This window comes from Scyliorhinus canicula, chromosome 15 (assembly GCF_902713615.1).
Source record: "Scyliorhinus canicula chromosome 15, sScyCan1.1, whole genome shotgun sequence".
In the NCBI taxonomy this organism is placed as follows: Eukaryota; Metazoa; Chordata; class Chondrichthyes; order Carcharhiniformes; family Scyliorhinidae; genus Scyliorhinus; species Scyliorhinus canicula.
In genome coordinates, this window is record NC_052160.1 from 26,095,368 (window position 1) to 26,122,484 (window position 27,117).

The 27,117-nt window shown below is 49.0% G+C and overlaps 1 protein-coding gene across 4 annotated transcripts in view; it reads left to right on the forward strand.

The window, feature by feature from the left end:
- The window catches only part of rhot2 (ras homolog family member T2), a 64,300-nt gene that overhangs the window by 14,604 nt on the left and 22,579 nt on the right, over nt 1-27,117 (forward strand). For 3 of the 4 annotated variants that reach the window (XM_038819677.1, XM_038819680.1, XM_038819679.1), the window contains 6 exons: nt 2,338-2,381; nt 2,487-2,540; nt 11,674-11,726; nt 12,091-12,199; nt 20,161-20,262; nt 24,522-24,620. In XM_038819677.1, coding sequence (XP_038675605.1) covers nt 2,338-2,381; nt 2,487-2,540; nt 11,674-11,726; nt 12,091-12,199; nt 20,161-20,262; nt 24,522-24,620 — 461 coding nt within the window. Of the gene's footprint in view, nt 1-2,337; nt 2,382-2,486; nt 2,541-11,673; nt 11,727-12,090; nt 12,200-19,042; nt 19,134-20,160; nt 20,263-24,521; nt 24,621-27,117 lie in introns of those variants that run through there. The other variant, XM_038819678.1, reaches the window with a different exon arrangement.

Consider the following 27,117-nt stretch of genomic DNA (forward strand, 5'->3'; position numbering starts at 1 on the left):
TCGAGAATGCACTGACCCTCCAAAAGAGCACTCTACCTAGGCCCACTCCGCCACCCTATCCCCATAACCCTGTGCATTCACCATTGCCAATCCACCTAACCTGCACATTGTTGGACTGTGGGAGGAAACTGGAGCATCTGTAGGAAACCCACACTGACACAGGGAGAACAAAGTCACCCAAGGTCAAAATCGAACCCGGATCCCTGGCACTGGGAGACAGCGGTTCTAACCACTGCACCACCATGCCGCCCTGCATGTTGCAGTTAAGTATTTTATGATGTCTGCCATGGCTCATGGTAGCACTCTCATCCCTGAGTCACACGGTTGCGCCTTCAAACCCCACTCCAAAGACTTAAGCACAAAATCTAGGCTGACACTTCAGCCCAGTGCTGAGGGACTGCTGCACTGTCAGAGCTGCTGTCTTTTGGGTGAGCCCTTGTTAAGCTTACCCTTGCAACTGGACGTAAAAATGACCATGACTTTTGAAGAAGAGCAGGGGTGTTCTCCCCAGTGTTACGGACAGGAGTGGGGTTAATTTAACCAGCACTAATTTCTCCTCTCGTCACCTGTCCAAAAACAGAAAGGTGTTTCCCTTTTTATAAGTTGTGGCTTATTTCCCCAACCCCTAGGTTTTCGTTCGATCAATTTTCTATTAACTAATCCACAGAAAATTTGAGATGGGATAATTTAAAAGGGATAGTCTATTGCACACATTCAAACCATGAAAGGGGGGTCACAACATCGTCTCCACCCTCAGACAGTAAAGAGAGGGATAGTTAAAAAGAGGTTTTAAAATATGGAGACCACTGAGAAAATGAATATTGGTTCACATGAGTTCCAGAGTGCAGAATCAAATTCCAATGGGATATTCCTTCACCAAGGACAGTGGGCTGCAAACCAATGCTGGACAATTCACTTTCCCAGTGGAGTTAACTTCACAGGATGATTTGGGCATGCAGAGGTGAATCAGTCTCTTCGGTGATGGTACCGAATTTCCAGCAGACGCCGTATAGATGGGGTCCACGAATTCCACCTGGGCACAGCTCCTTGTCTATAATGCTGCTTGTTAGATGGCAAACAGCAGACTGAACTACGCAGCTCAGCAAAGCAATATTACTTGTTTCACAAGTCAGAGGCCCTTATCATGACTCACACCTCTCCATCAGGTCTTTGACAAAGGATGTGTTTCCGTCATCTGGATTTTAAAGACTGTTAAATGTCTTACCCATTAGGAATTGAAAGGAAGGTTGCAAAGCTTTTGTCTTAACAGATGCCCCCTCCTTCTGGCCAACCTAAGTTATTAAATGTAGATGGCCTTTGCATAGCTCATTTTGAAGTTGGGCTGTACAGTCCACAGGTGGTCATTAGTGGCTCCTCTGAGATAACGGGGGGGGGGTCTTTCCTGAAATTGCCAGGTAACTTCTTTCGTTCAGGTGTCAAGACAGACAGATGTTAAGACATTTTATTTTTAAATTATTTTTTTATATATTTAGAGTACCCAATTATTATTTTTTTCCAACTAAGAGGCAATTTAGTGTGGCCAATCCACCTAACCTGCACATCTTTTGGGTTGTGGGGGCGAAATCCACGCAGACATGGGGAGAATGTGCAAACTCCACATGCACAGTGACCCAGGGCCGGGATTCGAACCCAGGCCCTCAGCGCTGTAGTGGTATCCACTGCGCCACTGTGTTGCCCTTAGATGTTAAGACATTTTAACAGTCTTTGTTCAGTTTTTAAAATTTGGAAATAGCAATGAGCATATCAATATTTTTGAATGAAAATATGTAGTGTGAGGTCTTAGTTCCTCACACCAGTCTCCTGAACAATGTTTATCCTTCAACTAACACCTCATTGCTGTACATGTCAACTTGCTGTGTGCAAATTATCTGCTTCATTTTCCTACAGTACAACTGGCTGTTACATTTTGGGATACGATCCCAAGCGTCATTCTTCATTTTGGAGCTGGGACAGTGTGTGATGCTACATTACTGAAGGATGATAGACATTAAGCCCAATGCTTGATAAGGATCAGGAGGGCCCGGTTTCCACTACCCGCCCTTTCCTAGTCTACAGCTTTGTTGTGCCCGGGTTTCTGTCTCAGCTTCGATCAGCTAACATGGCACAGCTTGAAGGTTAACCTCTGTGTGAGCCAACTAACTGGACGATAGAGAGAGCCTCCAGACCCAGCTTAGTAACCTAAATCCAGTTCTTAAGAAAGCTTTGCTTGTGTCCTTGCCTTTCCCAGTGCTGGTTTGGTGTATCTTGTTGGTAACAGGTAGGTGTGAAATGTGTGCGTTTGTACAAAGCATATAACCTTCCTTTGTTTGCTTGCAGCATCAGAGCAGACAGATGATGAGCTCCAGGATGAGATTAATAGGGTAAGAACCTCCCAGATTCATGGCTACTGTCGTCATTAATAATTATGTGTTCTTTGGCTTGCATTGATGCCCCATGTGCTTAAATCTTCCTCTGTCTCTTTCCAGGCAAATGTGGTTTGCGTTGTGTATGATGTAAATGAAGAAAGCACTATCAAAAAGGTACTGTACCACCTTGTGTCGCTTTACACTTTACAATGTGCAGTGAGTCACCTTATGCCTGAAGTCACTGAGGAAGCAAATGACTAAAACCTGACTTTCTTCTGCATAATAAGCAAAACCATAAACCAGTCTAAAAACAAATTGGGTTTTATCAGTAGAGTTATACATGGATGATGATAAACTTCACAAAGCAATGGTTAGGTGACAGCTTGACATCTTTACATCAAGATTTCTTGGAGCCAGGGCGGCACGTGGCACATGGGTTAGCACTGCAGCCTACGGCACTGAGGACCCGGGTTTGAATCCCGGCCCTGGGTCACTGTCCGTGTGGAGTTTGTATATTCTCCTCGTGTCTGTGTTGGTTTCACCCCCATAACCCAAAGATGTGCAGGTTAGATGGATTGACCACTCTCAATTGCCCTTTAATTGGAAAATAATAATAATTGGGTACTCTAAATTTAAAAAAAGATTTGTTAGAGCCCAGAATGCTTTGCTCCAGGGAGTTGTTGATGCGGCAACCATCTGATAAGGGCAACCTGGATAAATATTGGAAGAAGTTGAAGATAAGGGACCACTTTGGGATTGATACAGGCATGGGGAGAAAGTGGAGCTGTGGGATTTGTTTGAGATTGATACAGGACGAGAGTGGGGCAGTGGGATTAGTTTGGGATTGATACAGGACTGAGAGGAGATTGGAACAGTGGGATTAATTTGGGATTGATACAGGGCTACGATGAGAGTGGAGTAGTGGGATTAGTTTGGGATTGATACAGGGCATGGGCAGAAAGTGGATTAGGTTGGGATTGCTACAGGGCTACAGGGAGAGTGTGGAGCTCTGGGATCAGTTTGGCATTGATATAGGGTTTAGGGTAGAAAGCGGGAGTGATGGGATTAGTTTGGGGATCAATGTGATTAATTTGGAATTGCAGTAACAAAGAGCCGGAACAGACAAGATGGGCCAGATGTTCTCTCTCCTTCACTGTCCGCTGAGATGGCAGAGAGGCCTTGGTATAATGTTACATTGGAAAATGCGGATCTTTGACAGCACAACATCCCCTTTGTACTGCACTGAGAATGTTGGCCTGGATTATTATAGAATGAAATTGATAAAGATCAACAGACGGAGGCCATTTGGCCTATCATGCTATGTTGGTTCATTGAAAGAGAATTCCACGCAGTCCCATTGCCCTGCCAATTCTCTTTTGAAAGTTGCGATTGAATTTGTTTACACCATCATTTCACATTCCAGATCAGATTTTAAAAAATTAGCATCTTGCTCAGATCTCTGGTGTCCTTGCAGAGTTGCACAGTTCCCTGTTCGCACAGCTCTAGTTAGAAAGCTGGTACTGCAAATGTGCGCATATAAGAATGGAGAGTTATAACTGAGATCTGAAATTGGTGCATGTATGTTTATGTTTACCTGGAAGCTGGGAAAGCTAATAAACATTCCTAACACTCGTAGCTGAGAGACAGCAGAGTTGCAACAGATATATTTTGCTGATGTCTTCAATTTCCAACTTTAGAACTCGTGTTGGGAGCCTGTGTGCAGTGAAATGTAAGTTATCCATTCCAGAGGTCTGTTTTAGATTGTAATCTAAACCTACGAGGCTAACTAGTTTCGTATCAGTTTGTCTCACTGTATCACAACACAAAACTCCTCCTCAAATTCCTTCACAAGATTAATACTGCAATCAGGAAGGAGGATTTCAATCCTGCTGGACCAAGGTGACGAGGATTTTTGTTTATATTTTAATTTTGTTGTGCATTGCCACTGCCCTAAATCTCTGGTTCAAGGTTAGGAGCCTGCTGAAGTTTGGCCAATGGCTTCTTTCACTGGTGACTGACAGATTGGCAGCTGCCATAGCATTTTATGCACAGAGCAGGCTAGTTCTTAGGGCAGGAGTTTGCCTTACAGGAACATTACATCTTAAACAATATAAATAATTCTGTCCTGCAAATGCGTTCCATGTGTTGGACGTACACGTGTTTCTTGCTGTATATTGGTGCTAGCCTTGGCACAGTTGTTGGGACTTGCCTTTGGGAGAGAAGGATGGGGTTTGAGCTTTTCTCCAGAGACTTGAGTCTGACATACCCAGCACTGTGCAGAGGGAATGGCGCACTGATGGAGGTGCCGCCCTTTAGATGAAATTTAAACCAAGGACTTGTCTGCCCTCAAGTAGATGTAACAGATCCCACAGCTGTTATTTATAGGAAGTGCAGGAGAGTTTTCCCTGATTCCCTGGCCAACCTTAACCAACATCACTGAAACAGATAATCTGGTCATTATCACATTGTTTTTGGGAGCTTGCTGTGTGCAAATTGGCCACTGCATTTCCTACATTACAACAATGACCACACTTCTGAAGTGCTTCATTGGGTATAATGCACTTTGGGACTTGTGAAAGGCAATGCAGAAATGTGCGGTATGGCAGTTTAGTTCTTTTTTAAAATAAATTTAGAATACCCAATTATTTTTTTCCAATTAAGGGGCAATTTAGCGTGGCCAATCCAACTACCCTGCACATCTTTGGGTTATGGGTGTGAAACCGACAGGGAAAATGTGCAAACTCCACACGGACGGTGACCCAGGGCTGGGATCGAACCCGGATCCTGAGCACCACAGGCTGCAGTGCTAACCACTGCTCCATGTGCTGCCCTTGGTAGTTTATTTCTTATGTTACTGATTTAATAACCCGGTCATTGTGTGTTCACATCCTACCGCGGCAAATTTAATTGAATAAACCTGATAACGTGTTTGGCACCAGAATCAAAACCGAGTCACATCCAAGTGTGGTTTGACCAGCAGCCAAGGCCAGGTTCCTTTCCCCAAATACATCAGGGAACTAAATGGGTTTTATATGGTCAATTGTCTCAAGTCATAAATGCTATTTGTTGAATGAAATTTCATGGTGGAATTTGAACTCATTACCTTAGCTACCATTCCTAACTGTGGAACAGAATACACATGTAGACTACAGTGCCGGCCTCAGATACAGCCACATTGATTGCTGAGCTTCATTCCTAGATTTGAAAATTGCACATTTTGCAAAAACACATTCTGATACCAGAAGTGAGAGGATATAATTATCTAGAAAGAGTCAACAGGTTGGGGCTCTATGGGGTGACCTGATTGAGGTCCTTAAAATAAGGAAAGGATTTGGTAGATGGATATAAATAAGATGTTTCCATTTGTGGGCAAGACTAAAACCAGGGGTCATAAATATAAGATAAACCCAATAAGCAATTCTTTACACAGAGAATGTGGAACTTACTACCACAGGGAGTGGTTTTAGCAAATAGTATGACTTGATTTATTATTATTGTCACATGTATTAGTATACAGTGAAAAGTATTGTTTCTTGTATGCTGTACAAACAAAGCATACCATACATAGGGAAGGAAGGAGAGACTGCAGAATATAATGTTACAGTTATAGCAAGGTGTAGAGAAAAGAGCAACTTAATAAGAGGTAGGTCCATTGAAAAGTCTGATGGCAGTAGGGAAGAAGCTGTTCTTGAGTCGGTTGGTACGTGACCTCAAATTTTGGTATCTTTTTCCTGACGGAAGAAGGTGGAAGAGAGTATGTAGAACTCACTACGCACAGGGGTACGTGGGGTCCTTTTTTTTTCAACCGACAATTTTATGGAGGTATTTTTGGCATTGTAAACAGTAACAATATGCATTAGTGTGCAGATACCAATTACAAAAAACATAGTGCAAATAACAGTACCACTCTCGCAGATAGACCCACCTATTCTTCCCCCCTACTCTACACTATTCCCCCCCCCGGCTGACGATTAGTTCCCCGCGAAGAAGTTGATGAATGGTCGCCACCTCCGGGCGAACCCCGATAGTGATCCTTGTAAGGCGAACTTGATTTTTTCCAAGCCAAGAAAGCTTGCCATGTCCGACAGCCATACTTCGGTCTTTGGGGGCTTTGAGTCCCCCCAGGACAACAGTATCCGTCGCCGGGCTATCAGGGAAGCAAAGGCCACAACGTCGGCCTCTATCCCCTCCTGAACCCCAAAAATCGCCACCTCTTGACTCATCACCACCCTTGTTTTCAGTACCCGAGATATGATGTCCGCAAATCCCTGCCAGTATCCCCTGAGTTTTGGACATGTCCAGAACATGTGGACATGGTTCGCTGGTCCTCCCCCACATCTACCACACTTGTCCTCCAGCCCAAAGAATTTGCTCATCCAAGCCACCGTCATGTGGGCCCGGTGAACCACCTTGAACTGAATCAGACCGAGCCTGGCACATGTTGCGTTTCCATTTACCCTCCTCAGAGCGTCTGCCCATACGCCTCCCTCCAACTCCCCACCAAGCTCCTCCTCCCACTTAAGTTTCAGTTCCTTGGTCCCTGTGTCCTCCGCTCCCATAAGCTCCTGATAAATATCTGAGACTCTCCCCTCTCCTACCTCACCCCTGGAAATTACCCTGTCCTGGATCCCCCTTGGTGGAAGGCGTGGAAAGGACGGGACCTGTCTACGTACGAAATCCCGCACCTGCAAGTACCGAAAGTCATTCCCCCTCGCCAGCCCGAACTTCTCCTCCAGCACCCTCATGTTCACGAAGCTCCCTTCCAGGAACAAGTCACCCATCCTTCCCACCTCCGCCACGCTCGAAACCCGCCATCCATCTTCCCCGGGACAAATCGGTGGTTGTCACATATTGGGGACCAGACCGACGCTCCCACTTCCCCTGCATGCTTCCTCCATTGGCCCCAAATCCGCAAAGCCGCCATCACTACAGGGCTGGTGGAATACCTGGCCGGCGGGAACGGCAGGGGAGCCGTGACCAGGGCTGCCAAGCTGGTGCCCCTGCACGAAGCAGCCTACACCCGCTCCCAAACCGACCCCTTACCCACCATCCATTTCCTTATCATGGCTATGTTAGCCGCCCAGTAGTAATTGCTGAGGTACGGCAACGCCAGCCCCCCCTCGCTACTGTTCCGTTCCAGCATCCCCCTCTTTACCCGTGGGGACTTCCCCGTCCAAACAAATCCCAGGATGACTTTATTGATTCTTTTAAAGAAGGACCGCGGAATGAAAATAGAGAGACACTGAAAAATAAACAGGAATCTCGGGAGGATCGTCATCTTCACTGTCAGTACTCTCCCCGCTAGTGACAGCGGGAGTGAATCCCACCTCCGAAACTCGCTCTTCATTTGCTCCACCAGCCTGGACAGGTTCAACCTATGCATCTTACCCCAGTCGCACGCCACTTGTATCCCTAGATACCTAAAACCTTCCCCAATCAGCCTAAATGGTAGCTCCCTCAGCCTATTCTCCTGACCCCTCGCCTGCACCACAAACATCTCGCTTTTTTCCATGTTCAACTTGTAGCCCTAAAACTGGCCAAACTCCCCTAGGATTTCCATAATCCCGTCCATCCCTGCCGCTGGATCTGACACATACAAAAGCAGGTCGTCCGCGTAGAGCGAGACCTTGTGTTCTATTCTTCTCCCCCCCCCCCCCCCCCCCCCCCCCCCCCCCCCGACCATTCCCTTCCATCCCCTTGCTGCTCTCAGAGTAATTGCCAGCGGTTCTATGGCCAACGCAAACAGCAGTGGAGATAGGGGGCATCCCTGTCTTGTCCTGCGGTGTAGTCTAAAATACTCAGATGTCGTCCTGTTCGTCCTTACACTAGCCTCCGGGGCCTGATATAGCAGTTTAACCCAGTCCACAAAGCCCTCTCCAAACCCAAACCGTCCCAGCACCTCCCATAAATAGTCCCACTCCACCCGGTCAAAAGCCTTTTCGGCATCCATTGCCACCACTCCCTCCACCTCTCTGCCCTCCGGGGACATCATAATCACATTGAGTAGCCTTCTTAGATTGGCTACTAGCTGCTTGACCTTAACAAACCCCGTTTGGTCCTCCACGATCACGTCCGGTACGCCAGGATCCTGGCCAGCAGTTTAGCGTCTACATTAATCAGGGAGATTGGCCGATAGGACCCACAGACCTCCGGATCCTTATCCCGTTTTAATATCAGCGAGATGGTGGCTTGCGACATCGTCGGGGGTAACACCCCATTGTCCCTCGCCTCGTTAAACACCCTAACCAGCACGGCCCCAGTATACCCGCAAACGTTTTGTAGAACTCCACTGGATACCCGGGGCTTTACCCGACTGCATGGCCCCCCATTACTTCTTCAGCTCCAATCGGGGCCCCCAGCCCCTCTACCATCCCCCTGCCCACCTTTGGGAAGGTCAGCCCATCTAAGAAGCACCTCATCCCCTCCGGCCCCGTGGGGGGGTTCTGAGGTATACAGCTTACTGTAAAAGTCCCTGAATACCCTGTTCAGTCCAGTCTCCCACCCGGTTCCCTGCCCCGGCCACTACCGTCCCTATCTCTCTGGCCGCCTCCCTCTTCCTAAGTTGCTGTGCAAGCATTCTGCTGGCTTTCTCCCCATATTCATACACCACGCCCCTGGCCTTTCTGAGTTGCTCTACGGCCTTCCCAGTGGATAGCGCTCCGCCTGCAGTCTCCGTCGTTCCCTAAGTAGCTCTGCCCTCGGGGAGTCCGCATATTCCCTATCCGTCCGTGTCATCTCCTGCACCAGTCTGTCCATCTCTGCCCTATCCGTTCTGTCCCTATGGGTTCAGATTGAGATCCGTTCCCCCCTCACCACCGTCTTCAGCGCCTCCCAGAGCACCGCTGCTGAGACTTCCCCTGTATCGTTGACCTGCAGGTAGTCCTGCATGCATTTCCCCACTCTCTCACACACCCTCTCCTCTGCCAACAGTCCCACCTCTAACATCAATTGTGGGCACTGATAACTTTCTTTGCAGACCAGCAGGTCGACCCAATGTGGAGCATGGTCCGAAATAGTGATCGCCGAGTATTCAGTATCCCTCACCCCCTCCAAAAAGTCCCTACTCATAATAAAGAAGTCAATACGAGAATAAACCTTGTGAACATGTGAATAGAACGAGAACTCCTTCCCCGTCGGCGGGCTGACTCTCCAGGGGTCTACCCCCCCCCATTTGTTCCATGAACCCTCTCAGTTCTCTTGCCATTGCCGGGACCCTGCTCGTTCTGGAGCACAACTGGTCGAGGTCGGGGTTGAGGACTGTATTAAAGTCCCCACCCATAATCAACTTGTGCGAATGCAAGTCGGGGATTTTCCCCAGCAGCCTTTTGATGAAATCTACATCATCCCAGTTTGGAGTGTAAACATTCACTTGGACCACCTTCACCCCCTCAAGCTTGCCCCAGATCATAAGAAATCTACCACCCCCATCCGCAACTGTGCTGTCCGCCTTAAATTTAACCCGTTTGTTAATCATGATCGCGACCCCTCTGGTCTTAGCGTCAAGCCCCAAATGGAAGACCTGGCTTACCCAGCCCTTCTGTAATCTAATCTGGTCCACCACTTTCAAATGTGTCTCCTGCAGTAACATTACATCCGCCTTCAGAGCCCGTAAGTGCGCGAACACACGTATCCTCTTGACCGGCCCGTTTAACCCTCTAACATTCCAAGTGATCAGCCTGGTTGGAGGCGCCCCCCCCATCAACACCACCTCCCCAGAACAGCCTTGTTCGAGCAATCGTTCTGGGACCGAGACAGAGAGAAAACAAACAAAGAACAAAGCAACATACCCAGGAGAAAAAAAAGCAAAGAGAACCCGTAACAGCCCCTCAGCACCCAACAACTTAAACTTTAACTATCACTTTCGATTTAACTTTAAAACTTTCAAACAGGCAAACACAAACACAAGAACACCCCCAATTTTAAATAAAAGAGCATGCCGAACGACATCGCTAACCGTAGTCCGTTCATCGGCCATCTTTCCTCCCACTTGAGCTTCCACACCACCTTTGTTCAGCCCCTTCTTCGCCTGTTTTTGCTCCCTTCTGCTCCTCAAGTCCATACAACTCTGTATGGATTCAGATCTAGAGTGCTATTGCTTTTCACTCCAGCGCTCAAAAGTTCAAAAAAGTCGGGGGAAAAGGTCTTAAAGTCAGAGCGGAGCGACAGCCACCAAATGTGTGACTTACTCCCTCATAGCCGCCACCGGAAGTCAGTGCGTAGGGTACTTAATTATGCTGGCTGCCTTTCTGAGGCAGCGGGAATTATAGATAGAGTCAATGGATGGTTTGTGTGATGGACTGGGCTGCATTCACGACCTTTTGTAATTTCCTGCGGTCTTGGGCAGAGCAGGCTCCTTACCAAGCTGTGATACAACCAGAAAGAATGCTTTCTATGGTGCATCTGTAAATGTTGGTGAGTGTCGTAGCTGACATGCCAAATTTCCTTAGCCTTCTGAGAAAGTAGAGTCGTTGGTGGGCTTTCTTAACTACAGTGTCAGCATGGGAGGACCAGGACAGGCTGTTGGTGATCTGTACACCTAAAAACTTGAAGCTCCCGACGCTTTCAACTTCGTTCCCATTGATGTAGACAGGTGCATGTTCTCCACTACGCTTCCTGAAGTCGATAACAATCTCCTTTGTTTTGTTGACATTGAGGGAGAGATTATTATCATCGTACCAGTTCACCAGATTTTCTATCTCATTCCTGTACACACCCAATTAAAATATAAATTATTATTATTATTAGAGGTGTGAGAAAATGGGGAAAGTACTTTGAAAATGGGATAAAATGCCAGTTGGATCCCCAATGGTGAAATAAAATTGATCTGATTCAATGAGGGTTTAATGGAGAATGCAAGAACCAGTGAAACAAGCACTGAAATTTGCTGGAGTAAATGGTTCGAATGTGCTGTGACTCATGGAAGCGGTTAATTAAAAAAATATATCAATATATGTGTTGTGGGACGAAACCCTCGCAAATGTAGAACATAGAACATTACAGCGCAGTACAGGCCCTTCGGCCCACGATGTTGCACCGTCCTGTGAAACCCTATTCCCTCTACACTATTCCCTTATCGTCCATATGCCTATCCAATGACCATTTGATAGAACATATGGGGAGAATGTGCAAACTCCACATGGACAATGTCACCGGGCCGGGATTGAACCGGGTCCTCGACGCCATGAAGCAGCAGTGTTAGCCACTGCACCACCATGCCACCCTCTTGAAGCAGTTAATATAGCATTCCCCATCCCGGATTGTTTTGTTGTACTCAGTTTCAAACTGTTTTCTTGCTGGTGTTTTCCAGATCCAGAGTAAATGGATACCTTTGGTAAATGGCAGGACTGAAAAGGGCAACAGGTAAGTCCACTTTATCTCCAGCTGACTGCAACTACTATGGGAAGTGGCAATTTTATCTGTGCTTCCCCAGTGCTGCAAACTAATAGTGGTAATTATAGAAACAGGAGCAGGTCATTCTTGGCGTCGTAAGGCGGCAGTGCCAACCACTGCGCCACCATGTCGCCCTGGCACTTTATAATTGTACGTTGTTGTTTATTACAATGTGTTAAGGAAAGGGCATACTTGAAATTTGAGTTATTGAACTGTGGAGACTATAGGTGGTGCCTATAGAGACATGTGCCAGTTGTTTTATTGGCACATGTTTCTATCAAATGTTTATTTTTAGTCTTGCTCTTTTGTCTGCTTTCTCATTTGTTTTTCCCAGAATTCCAGTGATCCTGGTAGGTAACAAATCAGACCTGCAAGGAGCCAGCTCCATGGAAACGATTCTACCTATCATGAACCAATTCATGGAAATTGAGACCTGTGTGGAGGTGAGACATGCAATGTGAAAATCTCTCATTCTAGGGACTGCAATACCAGGAAATCATTAGATGGTCGTCCCAGTAATATAAACACATTTTTAAAAACATTGTTCTCGGATGTGAGCGCCATTGAACATAAGGAGCGGAAGTTGGCCATCTGGCCCATTGAGCCTACTTCGCCATTCAATAAGATCATGGCTTATCTGATTGTGGCCTCAATTTGATTCGAGTCACAGGACACTGATCTCATTGTGGTTCAAGTGAAGCCCATCCCAATGAAACAGCTCCCTTTTCCCCCAGTACTGGTACCACTGCCCCATGAATTGAAACCCATTTCTCCCACAGTACTATTTGAGCTATGCATTCATCTCTCTGATCTTATTTTTCCGATGCCAATTTGCTTGTAGCTCAAGAAGTAATTCAGAGACTTCCAGTTGCGGCTATGCGGAGCTAAGCCACACATTCGGCAGCTCCTGCTATTTAGGGACTTTTGGGCCGTTTCGAGGGCCCCAAACGGAGCTGTTTCTACGCATCCCGGTGGGGGAAGGTGCCTGGAAGAACTTGCCCCACACTATATGGTGCTCACCTGGAGTGGGAAGAAGAAAAAGGCTGCAGTAACTCCCCCCAAAAAACGGGGGAAGAAAAACAAAATGGCGGCCGGCACTCCTGCTATTTAGGGACTTTTGGGCCGTTTTGAGGGCCCCAAACGGCGCTGTTTCTACACATCCTAGTGGGGGAAGGTGCCTGGAAGAACTTGCCCCACATTATCTGGTGAAAAAGGCTGCAGTAACGCCCCCCAAAAAACGGGTGAAAAAAAACAAAATGGCGGCCGGCGCTCCCGCTATTTAAGGGCTTTTGGGCCGTTTTGAGGGCCCCAAACAGTGCTGTTGCTACATATCCCGGTGGGGGAAGGTGCCTGGAAGAACTTGCCCCACACTATATGGTGAAAAAGGCTGCAGAAACGCCCCAAAAAAAACGTGGGAAGAAAAACAAAATGGCGGCCGGCGCAACACCCGAGGACTGGTGGAAGTGGGCGCAGGGGCAACAGGCCACGCTCCTACGTTGTTTTGCTGAGCTGAAGGCTGAGCTGCTGGACTCCATGAATGCAACTGCGACCAAGCTGCTTGGGACCCAGGCGGCACAGGAGGAGTCTATTCGGGAGTTGCAGCGGCAGGCCGTTGAAAGAGAGGAGGAGGCCGTGGTCCTCGTTGGGAAAGTGGAGTTGCACGAGGCACTTCATAAAAAGTGGCAGGACCGCTTGGAGGAGCTGGACGTTCGCACGAGGCGAAAGAATCTGAGGATCCTGGGCCTGGCGGAGGGGCTGGAGGGGTCGGATCTCCCGGCGTATGTGACCACGTTGTTGAGCTCGTTGATGGGAGCAGGGTCCTTCCATTTGCCCCTGGAGCTCGAGGGAGCGCACAGAGTGATGGCCAGGAGGCCCAAGGCAGATGAGCCCCCGAGGGCGGTGCTGGTGCGGTTCCACCGATTCAGTGACCGGGAGTGTGTGCTGCGCTGGGCCAAGAAAGAGAGGAGCAGTAAATGGGAGAATTCGGTAGTGAGGATCTACCAGGACTGGAGTGCGGAAGTGGCTAAGCGGCGGGCCAGGTTCAACCGGACGAAGGCGGTGCTTCATGCTAAGCAGGTCAGGTTTGGAATGCTGCAGCCTGCGCGCCTGTGGGTGACATACAAGGACCGGCACCACTACTTCGAGTTCCCGGAGGAGGCGTGGGCCTTTGTACAGGCGGAGAAGCTGGACTTGAACTAGGGCCTGGGAACATACTTTGGCCGGCGTTGTTTCCGCTGTGGCTGTTTTGTTCCAACTGTTTCAACTTTTTCAACTTCGAAATGTGTGTTATGTATGCTGGTTTTCTTTTTGCTCTGTTTACGGGTGGGTTTGTCTGTTGGGTATGGTTGTGGGGTAGGTGGGGAGTGTTGGGGGTTTGTGTTCTATATGTTCTCTTCTGTACGGGGCTGGGGATTGAGGGGAAACTGGATTTTGGGGAACTGCGTCAGAAGGATGGGGTGTGGCATTGTGAAAGCGCGGGCTTTCCTCTGGTTTCCCGCGCTGCGGGGCGGGGGGTGGAGCTTGCGATGGGGGAAGGGCCTCTACGGGTCTTTTTTCCCGCGCTGCAATAATGCCAAGGAGGTGTGGCAAGAGGGGGATGACCCCAAGCCGGGAGGGGATAGGTTTTGGCGGGAGCTGCCGGGGTCAGCAGAAGTCAGCTGACTCACGGAAGTACCATGGAGGGTGCGTCGCGGCTAGGAGGGGTCCTAGCCTGGGGGGGGGAGGGGGGGTGGGGGGGGATACCGGGTTGCTGCTGGAACGACTAGGAAGGAGCCGATGAGGGCCGGGGGGGAAGAGGAGAGGCGCTATCGCCATGGGGAACGGGTCGAGCGGGGTATGCTGGCCTGGGGCGAACATCTGCCAAGCTATGGCTAGTCGGCAGGGGAGGGGGGCGGGTTGCCCTCTGATCCGGCTGATTACCTGGAACGTGAGGGGGCTGAACGGGCCGGTTAAGAGAACCAGGGTGGTCTCCCATCTAAGGGGGTTGAAGGCGGACGTGGCTATGCTCCAGGAGACCCACCTGAAGGTGGCGGACCAGGTCCGTCTGAGGAAGGGGTGGGTGGGGCAGGTTTATCATTCAGGATTGGACGCAAAGAACCGGGGGGGTGGCGATTCTAGTGGGGAAGAGGGTGGCGTTTGAGGCGGCTGAGGTGGTGTCGGACAAGGAGGGCAGATATATCATGGTGAGGGGTAGGCTGCAGGGAGAGAAGGTGGTGCTGGTGAACGTATATGCCCCGAATTGGGATGATGCTGGCTTCATGAGGCGCTTGTTGGGCCGCGTCCCGGACCTGGAGGCAGGGGGCCTGATCATGGGGGGAGATTTTAACACAGTGCTGGATCCCACACTGGACCGGTCCAGTTCAAGGACGGGTAGGAGACCGGCGGCGGCCAAAGTGCTGAGGGGATACATGGACCAGATGGGAGGGGTGGATCCCTGGAGGTTTGGGAGACCGAGAGCGCGGGAGTATTCCTTTTTCTCTCACGTCCATAGGGTTTATTCCCGGATAGACTTTTTTGTCCTGAGCAGGGGGTTGATCCCGAGGGTGCAGGATGCCGAGTATTCGGCCATAGCGATTTCGGACCATGCCCCGCACTGGATTGATCTGGAGATGGGGGAGGCGCGGGACCAGCGCCCGCTCTGGCGCCTGGATGTGGGGATGCTGGCGGAGGAGGAGGTGTGCAAGAGGGTTCGGAGAAGCATTGAGGGGTATCTGGTTACCAATGATACGGGGGAGGTCCAGGTGGGGATGGTCTGGGAGGCTCTGAAAGCAGTGATCCGGGGGGAGCTGATCTCCATCCGGGCCCACAGGGAAAGGAAGGAGAGGAAGGAGAGGGAGAGACTGGTGGGAGAGCTTCTGGAGGTGGACAGGAGATATGCGGAGGCACCGGAGGAAGGGTTGCTGGGAGAACGGCGCAGGTTGCAGGCCAATTTTGACTTGCTGACCACCAGAAAGGCGGAGACACAGTGGAGGAGGGCGCAGGGTGCGGTATATGAGTATGGAGAGAAGGCGAGCAGGATGTTGGCGCATCAGCTCCGTAGGCGAGATGCGGCTAGGGAAATTGGGGGAGTGAAGGATGGGGGTGGAAATGTAGTGCAGAAGGGGACAGAAGTAAACGGGGTCTTTAGGGACTTTTACGAGGGATTGTACCGGTCGGAACCTCCGAGGGGGAGAGAGGGGATGGAGAGCTTCATGAACAGGCTATGTTTCCCAAGGGTTCAAGAGAGGCTGGTTGAGGGGCTGGGGGCGCCGATAGAGTTGGAGGAGCTAGTCAGGGGGATCGGGCAAATGCAGTCAGGTAAGGCCCCGGGGCCGGACGGGTTCCCGGCAGAATTTTACAAAAAATATGCGGACCTGGTGGGTCCCCTGCTGGTGCGAACTTTCAATGAGGCGTGGGAGGGGGGGGCTTTGCCCCCGACGATGTCGCGGGCACTGATCTCTTTGATCCTAAAACGGGATAAGGACCCCTTGCAGTGCGGATCATATAGGCCTATTTCACTCCTTAACGTAGACGCTAAGTTGCTGGCGAAGATCCTGGCTACCAGGATAGAGGATTGTGTGCCAGAGGTAATTCATGAAGATCAGACAGGGTTTGTCAAGGGGCGGCAGCTCAACACGAATGTGCGGAGACTGCTCAATGTTATCATGATGCCGGCAGTGGAGGGGGAGGCGGAGATAGTGGTGGCGCTGGATGCAGAGAAGGCGTTTGATAGAGTTGAATGGGGGTACCTATGGGAGGTGCTGGAGAGGTTTGGATTTGGGGAGGGATTCATCAAATGGGTGAGGCTGCTTTACGCGGCGCCGATGGCGAGTGTAGTCACGAATGGAAGGAGATCGGAGTATTTTAGGCTTTATCGTGGGACCAGGCAGGGGTGTCCCCTGTCCCCCCTGCTCTTTGCACTGGCGATTGAACCGCTGGCCATGGCGTTGAGGGAGTCAGGGAAGTGGAGGGGTCTGGTGCGGGGGGGGGAGGAGCACCGGGTATCGCTGTATGCAGACGACCTGCTGTTATATGTGGCGGACCCAGAGGGGGGAATGCCGGGGGTGATGGAACTGTTAGCGGAATTTGGGGGCTTCTCGGGCTATAAGCTGAACTTAGGAAAGAGCGAGGTATTTGTAGTGCACCCGGGAGATCAGGAGGAGGGAATTGGGAGGCTCCCCTTCAGGAGGGCAGTGAAGAGTTTCAGGTACCTGGGGGTGCAGGTGGCCAGGAGTTGGGGGGCTCTTCATAAGCTTAACTTCACCAGACTAGTGGAACAGATGGAGGAGGAATTTAAAAGGTGGGACATGGTGCCGCTATCGCTGGCGGGCAGAGTGCAATCCGTCAAAATGACGGTTCTCCCGAGGTTCTTGTTCCTCTTCCAGTGCTTGCCCATCTTTATCCCTAGGGCCTTTTTTAAAAGAGTGACCAGCAGCATCATGGGATTTGTTTGGGCGCATGGCACCCCAAGGGTGAAGAGGGTCTTCTTGGAGCGGAGTAGGGATGGGGGGGGGCTGGCGTTGCCCAACCTCTCGGGGTATTACTGGGCGGCCAACGTGTCGATGGTGCGTAAGTGGGTGATGGAGGGGGAGGGGGCAGCATGGAAACGGATGGAGAGAGCGTCCTGTGGGGATACAAGCCTGGGGGCCCTGGTAACGGCGCCGTGGCCGCTCCCTCCCACGAGGTATACCACGAGTCCGGTGGTGGCGGCTACCCTCAAGATTTGGGGGCAGTGGAGGAGACATAGGGGAGAAGTGGGGGGCTCGATGGAGGCTCCGTTAAGGGGGAACCATAGGTTCGTCCCGGGGAACATGGATGGGGGATTTCGGGGATGGTATAGAGCGGGCATTAGACAGCTGAAGGACCTGTTTATCGACGGAAGGTTTGCGAGCCTGGGGGAGTTGGAAGAGAAATTTGGGCTCCCGCCGGGAAACATGTTTAGATATCTGCAGGTAAAGGCATTTGCTAGACGGCAGGTGGAGGGATTCCCTGCGCTCCCCGCGAAGGGGGTGAGTGACAGGGTGCTCTCGGGGGTCTGGGTCGGGGAGGGGAAGATATCCGATATCTACAAGCTTATGCAGGAGAAGGAAGAGGCGTCAGTAGAGGAGCTGAAAACGAAGTGGGAGGGGGAACTGGGGGAACAGATCGAAGACGGGACATGGGCTGATGCCCTGGAGAGGGTAAATTCTTCCTCCTCGTGTGCGCGGCTTAGCCTCATCCAATTCAAGGTGCTGCATAGGGCCCACATGACTGGGACGAGGATGAATAGGTTCTTTGGGGGTGAAGATAGGTGTGCCAGGTGCTCGGGGAGTCCAGCGAACCATGCCCATATGTTCTGGGCATGCCCGGCATTGGAGGAGTTCTGGAAGGGGGTGGCGAGGACGGTGTCAAGGGTGGTGGGATCCAGGGTCAAGCCAGGATGGGGACTCGCGATCTTTGGGGTTGGGGTAGAGCCGGGAGTGCAGGAGGCGAAAGAGGCCGGTGTGCTGGCCTTTGCGTCCCTAGTAGCCCGGCGAAGGATTTTGCTACAGTGGAAGGACGCGAGGCCCCCAAGCTTGGAGACCTGGATCAATGACATGGCGGGCTTTATTAAGCTTGAGAAGGTTAAATTCGCCCTGAGAGGATCGGTGCAAGGGTTCTTTAAACGGTGGCAACCTTTCCTCGACTTTCTGGCTCAACGATAGGGTACTGGGACAGTAGCAGCAGCAACCCGGGGGGGGGGGGCGTTGATTATGTTAGCTTATTTTATTTAAATTTGATTTATCTAATTTTAATTTATGGTGAAGTTCTCTTGTTTGGGGGGGGGGTGGGGGAATGTGATACATGTGATGTTACGGTATGGGGGGAATTGTGGGTGTTATGGGGCTGTTAGTTGCATATTACTGCTTTTTGCTATACTTTTTGTTATATTTTCTGCAAAAAATTCCAATAAAAAAATTTAAAAAAAAAAAAAAAAAAAGAAGTAATTCAGAGATTATTACATTTGTGATGAAAGAGAAAATGCTGGAAAATCTCAGCAAGTCTGGCAGCATCTGCAGGGAGAGAAAAGAGCTAACGTTTCGAGTCCAATGACTCTTTGTCATTGTCATTGTCTTTGTCATTGGACTCGAAACATTAGCTCTTTCCTCTCCCTACAGATGCTGCCAGACCTGCTGACATTTTCCAGCATTTTCCCTTTTGTTTCAGATTCCAGCATCCGCAGTTATTTGCTTTTACTACATTTGTGATGCTGTCTTTTAAATTGTCCCTTAACTGCTTATACTCCCTGAGCAGAACCTCTTTCTTATCCCTACTTATGTTGTTGATAGCCACATGGATCATGACAACTGGATCCTTCCCCTCCCTCTCCAACCTTCTCTCCAGCTCCAAGGGGATGTCCTTAACCCTGGCATCAGAGAGGTAAACAATCTTCAGCACTCACAATCTTTGCTGCAGAGAACAGTATCTATATCCCTAAGTGACTGTCACCTACTACTTCTGCCACATTCCCTTTAACTCCCCTACTTGAATGACCCCCAGACAGTTTGCCATGGTCAGTTTGCTCATCCTCCCTGCAGTCCACTGGTGAGGACAGCATTTATTGCCCATCCCTTTTTGCTCGAACAAGGTGGTCTTACAACTGAATGAGTTGCTCACCCACTTCAGAGGGCATTGAGAGTCAGCCATGTTGGTGTTGGACTGGAGGCCCAGTACTGTTGCTTCACAGCGCCAGGGTCCCAGGTTCAATTCCTGGCTTGGGTCACTGTCTGTGCGGAGTCTGCACGTGTTTGCGTGGGTTTCCTCCGGGTGCTCCGGTTTCCTCCCACAAGTCCCGAAAGACGTGCTGTTAGGTGAATTGGACGTTCTGAATTCTCTCTTGGAGTACCTGAACAGAGTGTGGCGACGAGGGGATTTTCACAGTAACTTCATTGCAGAGTTAATGTAAGCCTACTTGTGATTATTATAAAGACCAGCTAAGGAATCAGGTTTCCTTCCTTAAAGACTGAGTGAACTAGAGTTTTGGTAACAATTCTGACAGCTTAGTGTCCACTGCTTGGCAAACACGCGGCTGCAAGCTCTTTAATAGAAGGCTGCTGTGAACTTAAATCTTTGGGACCCACCTTCCCACCCATTAAGAGGCAGTAAACCACTCCCAATAACCAGTGCCCAGGATATCCAATTGGTTCCATCGTGAGGAACTAGAATGCAGATTCTCACTTTGAATTCCTGATACATTGAATTCTGATCTCAATAAATTATTAGTGATGTGTCTCACTTCAGTCAGCTTACTATATTCACACTTGCTTAATGGGCAGGAGGGGAGGCTGCTGGGAAAAGCTTCCTTCATGACGTATGTCCATCTGGCTCTGCTGTCCTCCCATCTCTCCCTCTCTCCCACTCTACCTGTACCACGGTTTCACACATTATGCTTCTTTGTTTCTTGCAGTGTTCTGCTAAAAATCTGAAGAATATTTCAGAGCTGTTCTTCTACGCCCAGAAGGCTGTTCTGCACCCAACTGCACCCCTTTACAATCCAGAAGATAAACAGGTAACAACACCTGAGGTAACGCTACTTTCCTTTGGACAGAACTACGTGCCCTTGAGCCCAACTCTCTTGTACACTGCCCACATTCCTCTTTGGCTGCATGCCACCAAAGAAATGCAACCTGAAGCCAATAAAATGTTGATGGCATCGTCTTTTGAATGAGGCATTAAACCGAAGCCCTGTGTGCCTCCTGTGATTGTAATGGATCCCACGGAACCATACATATGGTGTCCTGGCCCATATTTGTCCCTCAGCAACGCCTCAAAATACCAGCTATGAAGAGGGACTGGCTCGGCTGGGCTCGTTTTCCTTGGAGCAGAGAAGGGGGCAGGGGGGACCTACTTGACGTTTATAAAATTATACGGGACATAAGTAAGTAGACAGGAAGAAACCTTTCTCCTTAGTAGAGGGGTCAATAACCAGGGGGCATAGATTTAAAGTAAGGGGCAGGAGATTTGGAGGGGATTTCAGGAAAAATCTTTTCATCCAGAGGGTAGTGGAAATCTGGAGCTCACTGCCTGAAAGGGTGGTAGAGGTGGGAACTCTCACAACATTTAAGAAGCATTCAGATGAACACTTGAAACCACACAGCAAAGGGGCACAGTGGTTAGCACTGCTGCCTCATGGCACTAAGGATCCGGGTTCGATCCCAGCCCCGGGTCACTGTCCGTGTGGTGTTTGCACATGCTCCCTGTGTCTGCGTGGGTGTCACCCCCACAACCCAAAGATGTGCAGGATAGGTGAATTGGCCATGCTAAATTGCCTCTTAATTGGGAAAAAAAATGAATTGGGTTCTCTAAATTTAACAAGAAAGAAACTACATAGCATGCAAGGCTACAAACCAAGCGGTGGAAAATGGTATTTGATGGTCGTACAGACATGATGGGCTGAAGGGCCTCTTTCCGTGCTGTAAAACTCTATGACACTATGGTCTGATCACTGTCACATTGATGTTGGTGGAGTTTTGCTGAATCCAAATTGGCTGTTGCATTTTAATTATAACAGTGATAATGTTTTATTTACTGTAAAATGCTTTGGAATGTCCAAACATAGGAAATAGGAGCAATCGGGTCCATTTGCACCTTGAGCCTGTTCTGCCATTCACCTGAATCACAGCTGATCTTTTACCTCAGTGCCATTTTCCTGCACTATCCCCATATCCCTTACTGTCCTTAATATCTAGAAATCTATTGATCTCTGTCTTGGACATACTTAATGACTGAACCTTAACAGCTCTCTGGGCTAGAGAATTCCAAAGATTCACCACTCTCTGTGTGAAGAAATTCCTCCCCTCTACCCTGTTGAGCCCTGTAAGAATTTTGTATGCTTCAATGAGATCACCACTCATTCTTCTAAACTCTGGAGAATACAGGCCCACTCTCCTCATAGAACAGTCCTACCGTCCCAGGGATCAGACTGGGCAACTTTTGTTGTAAGTATATCCTTTCCTCGGTAAGGAGACCAAAACTGTACATAATACTCCAGGTGTGGTATCACCAAGGCTCGTATACAATTGTAGCAAGATATGTACTCTTGTACTCAATTCCTTTTGCAATAATGGCCAACATACCATTTGCCTTTCTAATTACTTGCTGTATCAGTATGTTAGCTTATACCGACTTCTGAACAAGGACTCCCTGGTTCCTTTGGACATCAACACGTCCTAATATTTCACCATTTAAGAAATAGTCTACAGTTTTGTTTTTCCTACCAAAGTGGATAACCTCACATTTCTCCACATTATGTTCCGTCTGCCATGTTTTTGTCAACTCACTGAGCCTGACTAAAACCCCTTGAAGCCTCTTTGCATTCTCCTCACAACTCACATTCCCGCCAAGTTTTGTGTCACCAGCAAACTTGGAAATATTACATTTGACCCGCACATCCCAATTATTGATCTAGATTGTGAATAGCTGGGGCCCAAGCATTAATCCTTAGGGTACCCCACTAGTTACAGTCTGCCACCAAGTATTAATCCTTAGGGTACCCCTCTAGTCACTGTCTGCCACCAAGCATTAATCCTTAGGGTACCCCACTAGTCACTGTCTGCCACCAAGCATTAATCCTTAGGGTACCCCTCTAGTCACTGTCTGCCACCAAGCATTAATCCTTAGGGTACCCCACTAGTCACTGTCTGCCACCAAGCATTAATCCTTAGGGTACCCCACTAGTCACTGTCTGCCACCAAGCATTAATCCTTAGGGTACCCCACTAGTCACTGTCTGCCACCAAGCATTAATCCTTAGGGTACCCCACTAGTCACTGTCTGCCACCAAGCATTAATCCTTAGGGTACCCCACTAGTCACAGTCTGCCACCAAGCATTAATCCTTAGGGTATCCCACTAGTCACTGTCTGCCACCAAGCATTAATCCTTAGGGTACCCCAATAGTCACTGTCTGCCACCAAACATTAATCCTTAGGGTACCCCTCTAGTCACTGTCTGCCACCAAGCATTAATCCTTAGGGTACCCCTCTAGTCACTGTCTGCCACCAAGCATTAATCCTTAGGGTACTCCACTAGTCACAGTCTGCCACCAAACATTAATCCTTAGGGTACCCCTCTAGTCACTGTCTGCCACCAAGCATTAATCCTTAGGGTACCCCACTAGTCACAGTCTGCCACCAAACATTAATCCTTAGGGTACCCCAATAGTAACAGTCTGCCACACTTAGAATGATTTTGGGGTGCCCTGAGGTCATAAGCGATGCTATCAAAAGAAACCGTTCTTTGTGCTTAATGCATGTTTTTAGGAATTAACTTGTATTTAATGGATCTGGGACCTTCATCTTTTTAAAATTTAAAGTATCCAATTCTTTTCTTTTCAATTAAGGGCCAATTTAGCGTGGCCAATCCACCTACCCTGCACATCTTTGGGCTGTGGGGGTGAAACCCACGCAAACAGAGGGTGAATGTGCAAACTCCACCCGGACAGTGACCCAGAGCCGGGATCGAACCCGGATCCTCGGCACCGTGAGATAGCAGTGCTAGTCACTGCGCCACCATGCCGCCCCTCCTTCCGGTCTTCACGCTTCACCAATGGTACATTAACTGTTCGACTATTACGAGGACTGTTGCAGGTTTTCAGAATTGCTTTTAAACTGTGAGCACTGGCCTATCCAGTAGGTGAGAGAGAGGTAAAACTGGAAGTCTAATCCCCTGTAAATTACAGAGATCGTGAGTTCAAATCCCATTGTGGCAATTTGAGAATTCAAATATAGTATTTGTAAAAACTATGAAGTTTAAAAAGGTGGTATGGGTAAAAGTGGCTATGAAGCCGTCCAATTGTCTTAACCCTAATTGGTTTGTAAAGTATGAGGTCCCTTTCTTAAATTTATAGGCTCCACTTTGGCTGACTTGCTCGTGTTGTGCTTTCCATGAGCGAATTCATCTTAATTCAACTCCATTTAATCCATTTGAAGTTGTTAATCAGAATCTCTATGCTTTGGGGTGTATGACCTGTATTCTGTGTTAACATGATCTTGCCCTCTTTGCTCACTTGCTGTGGTATCTCATTGTTGGATTGATCTGGCATTTAGGCTAGAGTCTCTGGTTCCTCAACTGATGTGTTCCAATCTAGTCTGTACTGTTTTGCTTGTATTTATGCTGGCAATAACCTTGTGCTGTACCCGTTTTGCATCAAATCTTCTGTTATTTGTTGCATTTATGGCTATAAAAATGGGAAAAACTTATATTTAAAAAACCTGATTGGTTCACTTTATGGAACCTTTACGGGAGAAAACCTATTATCCTTACCTGGCCTGAACCAGTGTGTGACTCTAGTCCCATACTGATGTGCTTGATTCCTAACTGCCCCCTGAAATGGTCCAGCAGCCCCTCAGTTCTATCAAACTGCTACAACAAATGCAATGGTTCAAGAAGAAGGCCCATCACCACCATCTTCTCAGAGTAACTAGGTTTGGGCAAGAAATGCCACCCTTACTTTGAGAATTAATTTTTTAATAGAGGCCACTCTCCTATATTGTTGGCACAGTGATAATTGCCTGTATCCCTGCCAGAAGACGCCAAAAAGTGGGAAGGAAAAGCTCACTGATTCATCTGAAAGGAATCACAGAAAAATGAAGGGTTCTGTGTTGCTGATTTTGTACATCAAATTTGTGGGAGTCGTAATTGCTCAGCACATCTCCAGCCTATACCGTATCCAGCTTTTATCTAGCAATTATTGTTTTAAGGGGTCAGGCTGGATTTGGCCCCAGTGAAATTGCTCATTTGTCCCTGGCTGATGAAGCTGTGTGTTTTAGCTAAAACCTTCGTGTGTTCAAGCCCTGACGCGGATTTTCAACATCTCCGACCAGGATAATGATGAGATTCTCAATGACACAGAGATGAACTTCTTTCAGGTAATTATTCAAATGGACAATGCATGTGTTAACTTAATGGACTTTGTGCTGCTTATTTCTCAGTCAGGATGAGAAAAGAGTATTTGAACCAATCTCTAGTTCACCAATGATTAGAGCTACGATATTCTGAATATTTTTGTCCCTATTATTGTTCTTCACTTATCCTAAAACCTATCACTCTTTGACTAAACATTTTTGTTATATTTGTTTATAACCTAATATTTTTTTTTGTTTTAAAATTTTTTTTTAGAATACCCAATTAATTTTTTTCCAATTAAGGGGCAATTTAGTGTGTTCAATCCACCTACCTTGCACATCTTTGGGTTGTGGGGGTGAAACCAACACAAACACGGGGAGAATGTGCAAACTCCACACGGACAGTGACCCAGAGCCGGGATCGAACCTGGGACCTCAGCGCCATGAGACTGCAGTGATAACCCACTGAGCCAACGTGCTGCCCTATAACCTAATATTTTAACCTGTAACATTTTAATCTGTCTTTATTTTATCTATGTTTAAGTCTGTGTAGAATTTGGCCTTGCGGCCCATCGAGGCTGCTCAACCATTCAATCATTGATACGTTTCTCATCCCCATTCTCCTGCCTTCTCCCCATACCCCTGATCCTCTTATTAATCAAGAACCTATCTATCTCAGTCTTAAACACATTCATTGATTTGGTCTCTACAGCTTCTGCGGCAAAGAGTTCCACAGATTCACCATCCTCTGGCTGAAGAAATTCTTCTTCATCTCAGTTTTAAAGGATCGTCCCTTCAGTCTGAGGCTGTGCCCTTGGGTTCTAGTGTTTCTTACTAGTGGAAACATCCTCTCCACATCCACTCTATATAGGCTTTTCAGTATCCTGTGAACTTCAATGAGATGCCCCCTTCATCCTCCTAAATTCCCAACGAGTATAGAACAGGGGCGGGATTCTCCGACCCCCCCCCCCCCCCCCCCCCCCCAACTGGGTCGGAGAATCGCCCGGGGCCGATGTCAATCCCGCCTTGTCCCGAATTCTCCGCCCCCCGAGATTCGGCGGGGGTGGGAATCGCGCCGGTCGGTGGACCCCCGCGGCGATTCTGTGGCCCGCGATGGGCCGAAGTCCCGCCGCTGACTAGCCTCTCCCACCAGCGTGGATGAAACCACATCTCTTACCGGCGGGATTGGCGGCACGGGTGGGCGCCGGGGTCCTGGGGGGGGGCGGGCGATCTGACTCCGGGGGGGTGCCCAAATGGTGGCCTGGCCTGTGATCGGGGCCCACCGATCGGCGGGCAGGCCTGTGCCGTGGGGGCACTCTTTTTCTTCCGCCTTCGCCATGGTCTTCACCATGGCTGAGGCGGAAGAGACCCCCTCCCCTGCGCATGCGCCGATATGACATCAGCAGCCGCTGACGCTCTGGCTCATGCGGGGACTTACGCCGGCCGGCGAAGTCCTTTCGGCCCCGGCTGGCGTGGCGCCAAAGGCCGTTCACACCAGCCGGCGGAGTGGAAACCACTCCAGTGCGGGCCTAGCCCCTCAATGTGAGGGCTTCGCCCCAAAGGTGCGGCCACTCCAACACGCCGGGATCCCCCGCCCCGCCGGGTAGGGGAGAATCCCGGCCCTGGAGTCCTCAACCGCTCCTCATATGACAAGCTCTTCATTCCAGGGATAATGCTTGTGAATCTCCTCTGGACCCTTTCCAAGGCCAACACATCCTTCCTTAGATACGAGGCCCAAAACTGCTCACAATACTCCAAATCTGGTCTGACCAGAGCCTTATACAGCCTCCGAAGTACATCCCTGCTCTTGTTTTCCAGCCTGCTCAAAATAATTGCTAACATTGCATTTTCCTTCCTAACTGCCAACTGAACCTGCACGTTAACCTTAAGAGAATCTTGAACTAGGATACTTTAGTCCCTTTGTGCTTCTGATTTCCGAAGCCTTTTCCCATTTAGAAAATAGTCTATGCCTCCATTCTTCCTACCAAAGTACATAACCTCACACCTTTCCACATTGTATTCTATCTGCTACTTCTTTGCCCAGTCTCCTAGCCTGAGCAAGTCCTTCTGCAGCTGTCCTGCTTCCTCAATACTACCTGTCCCTCTGCATTTCTTTGTATCATCTGCAAACTTAACAGCAGTGCCCTCAGTTCCTTCTTCCAGATTATTAATGTATATTGAGAAAAGTTATGGTCCCAACACCGATCCCTGAGGCACACCACTAGCCACCGGCTGCCATCCTGAAAAATACCCCTTTATCCCCACTCTTTACCTTCTGCCAGTCGGCCAATCCTCTGTCCATGAAGAAAACATGAAACTGTTGGGTGAAATATATCTAGGGGCTGGTTTAGCACACTGGGCTAAATCGTTGGCTTTTAAAGCAGACCAAGGCAGGCCAGCAGCACGGTTCAATTCCCGTACCAGCCTCCCCGAACAGGCGCGGAATGTGGCAACTAGGAGCTTTTCACAGTAACTTCATTGAACCCTACTCGTGACAATAAGCGATTTCCATTTTCATTTC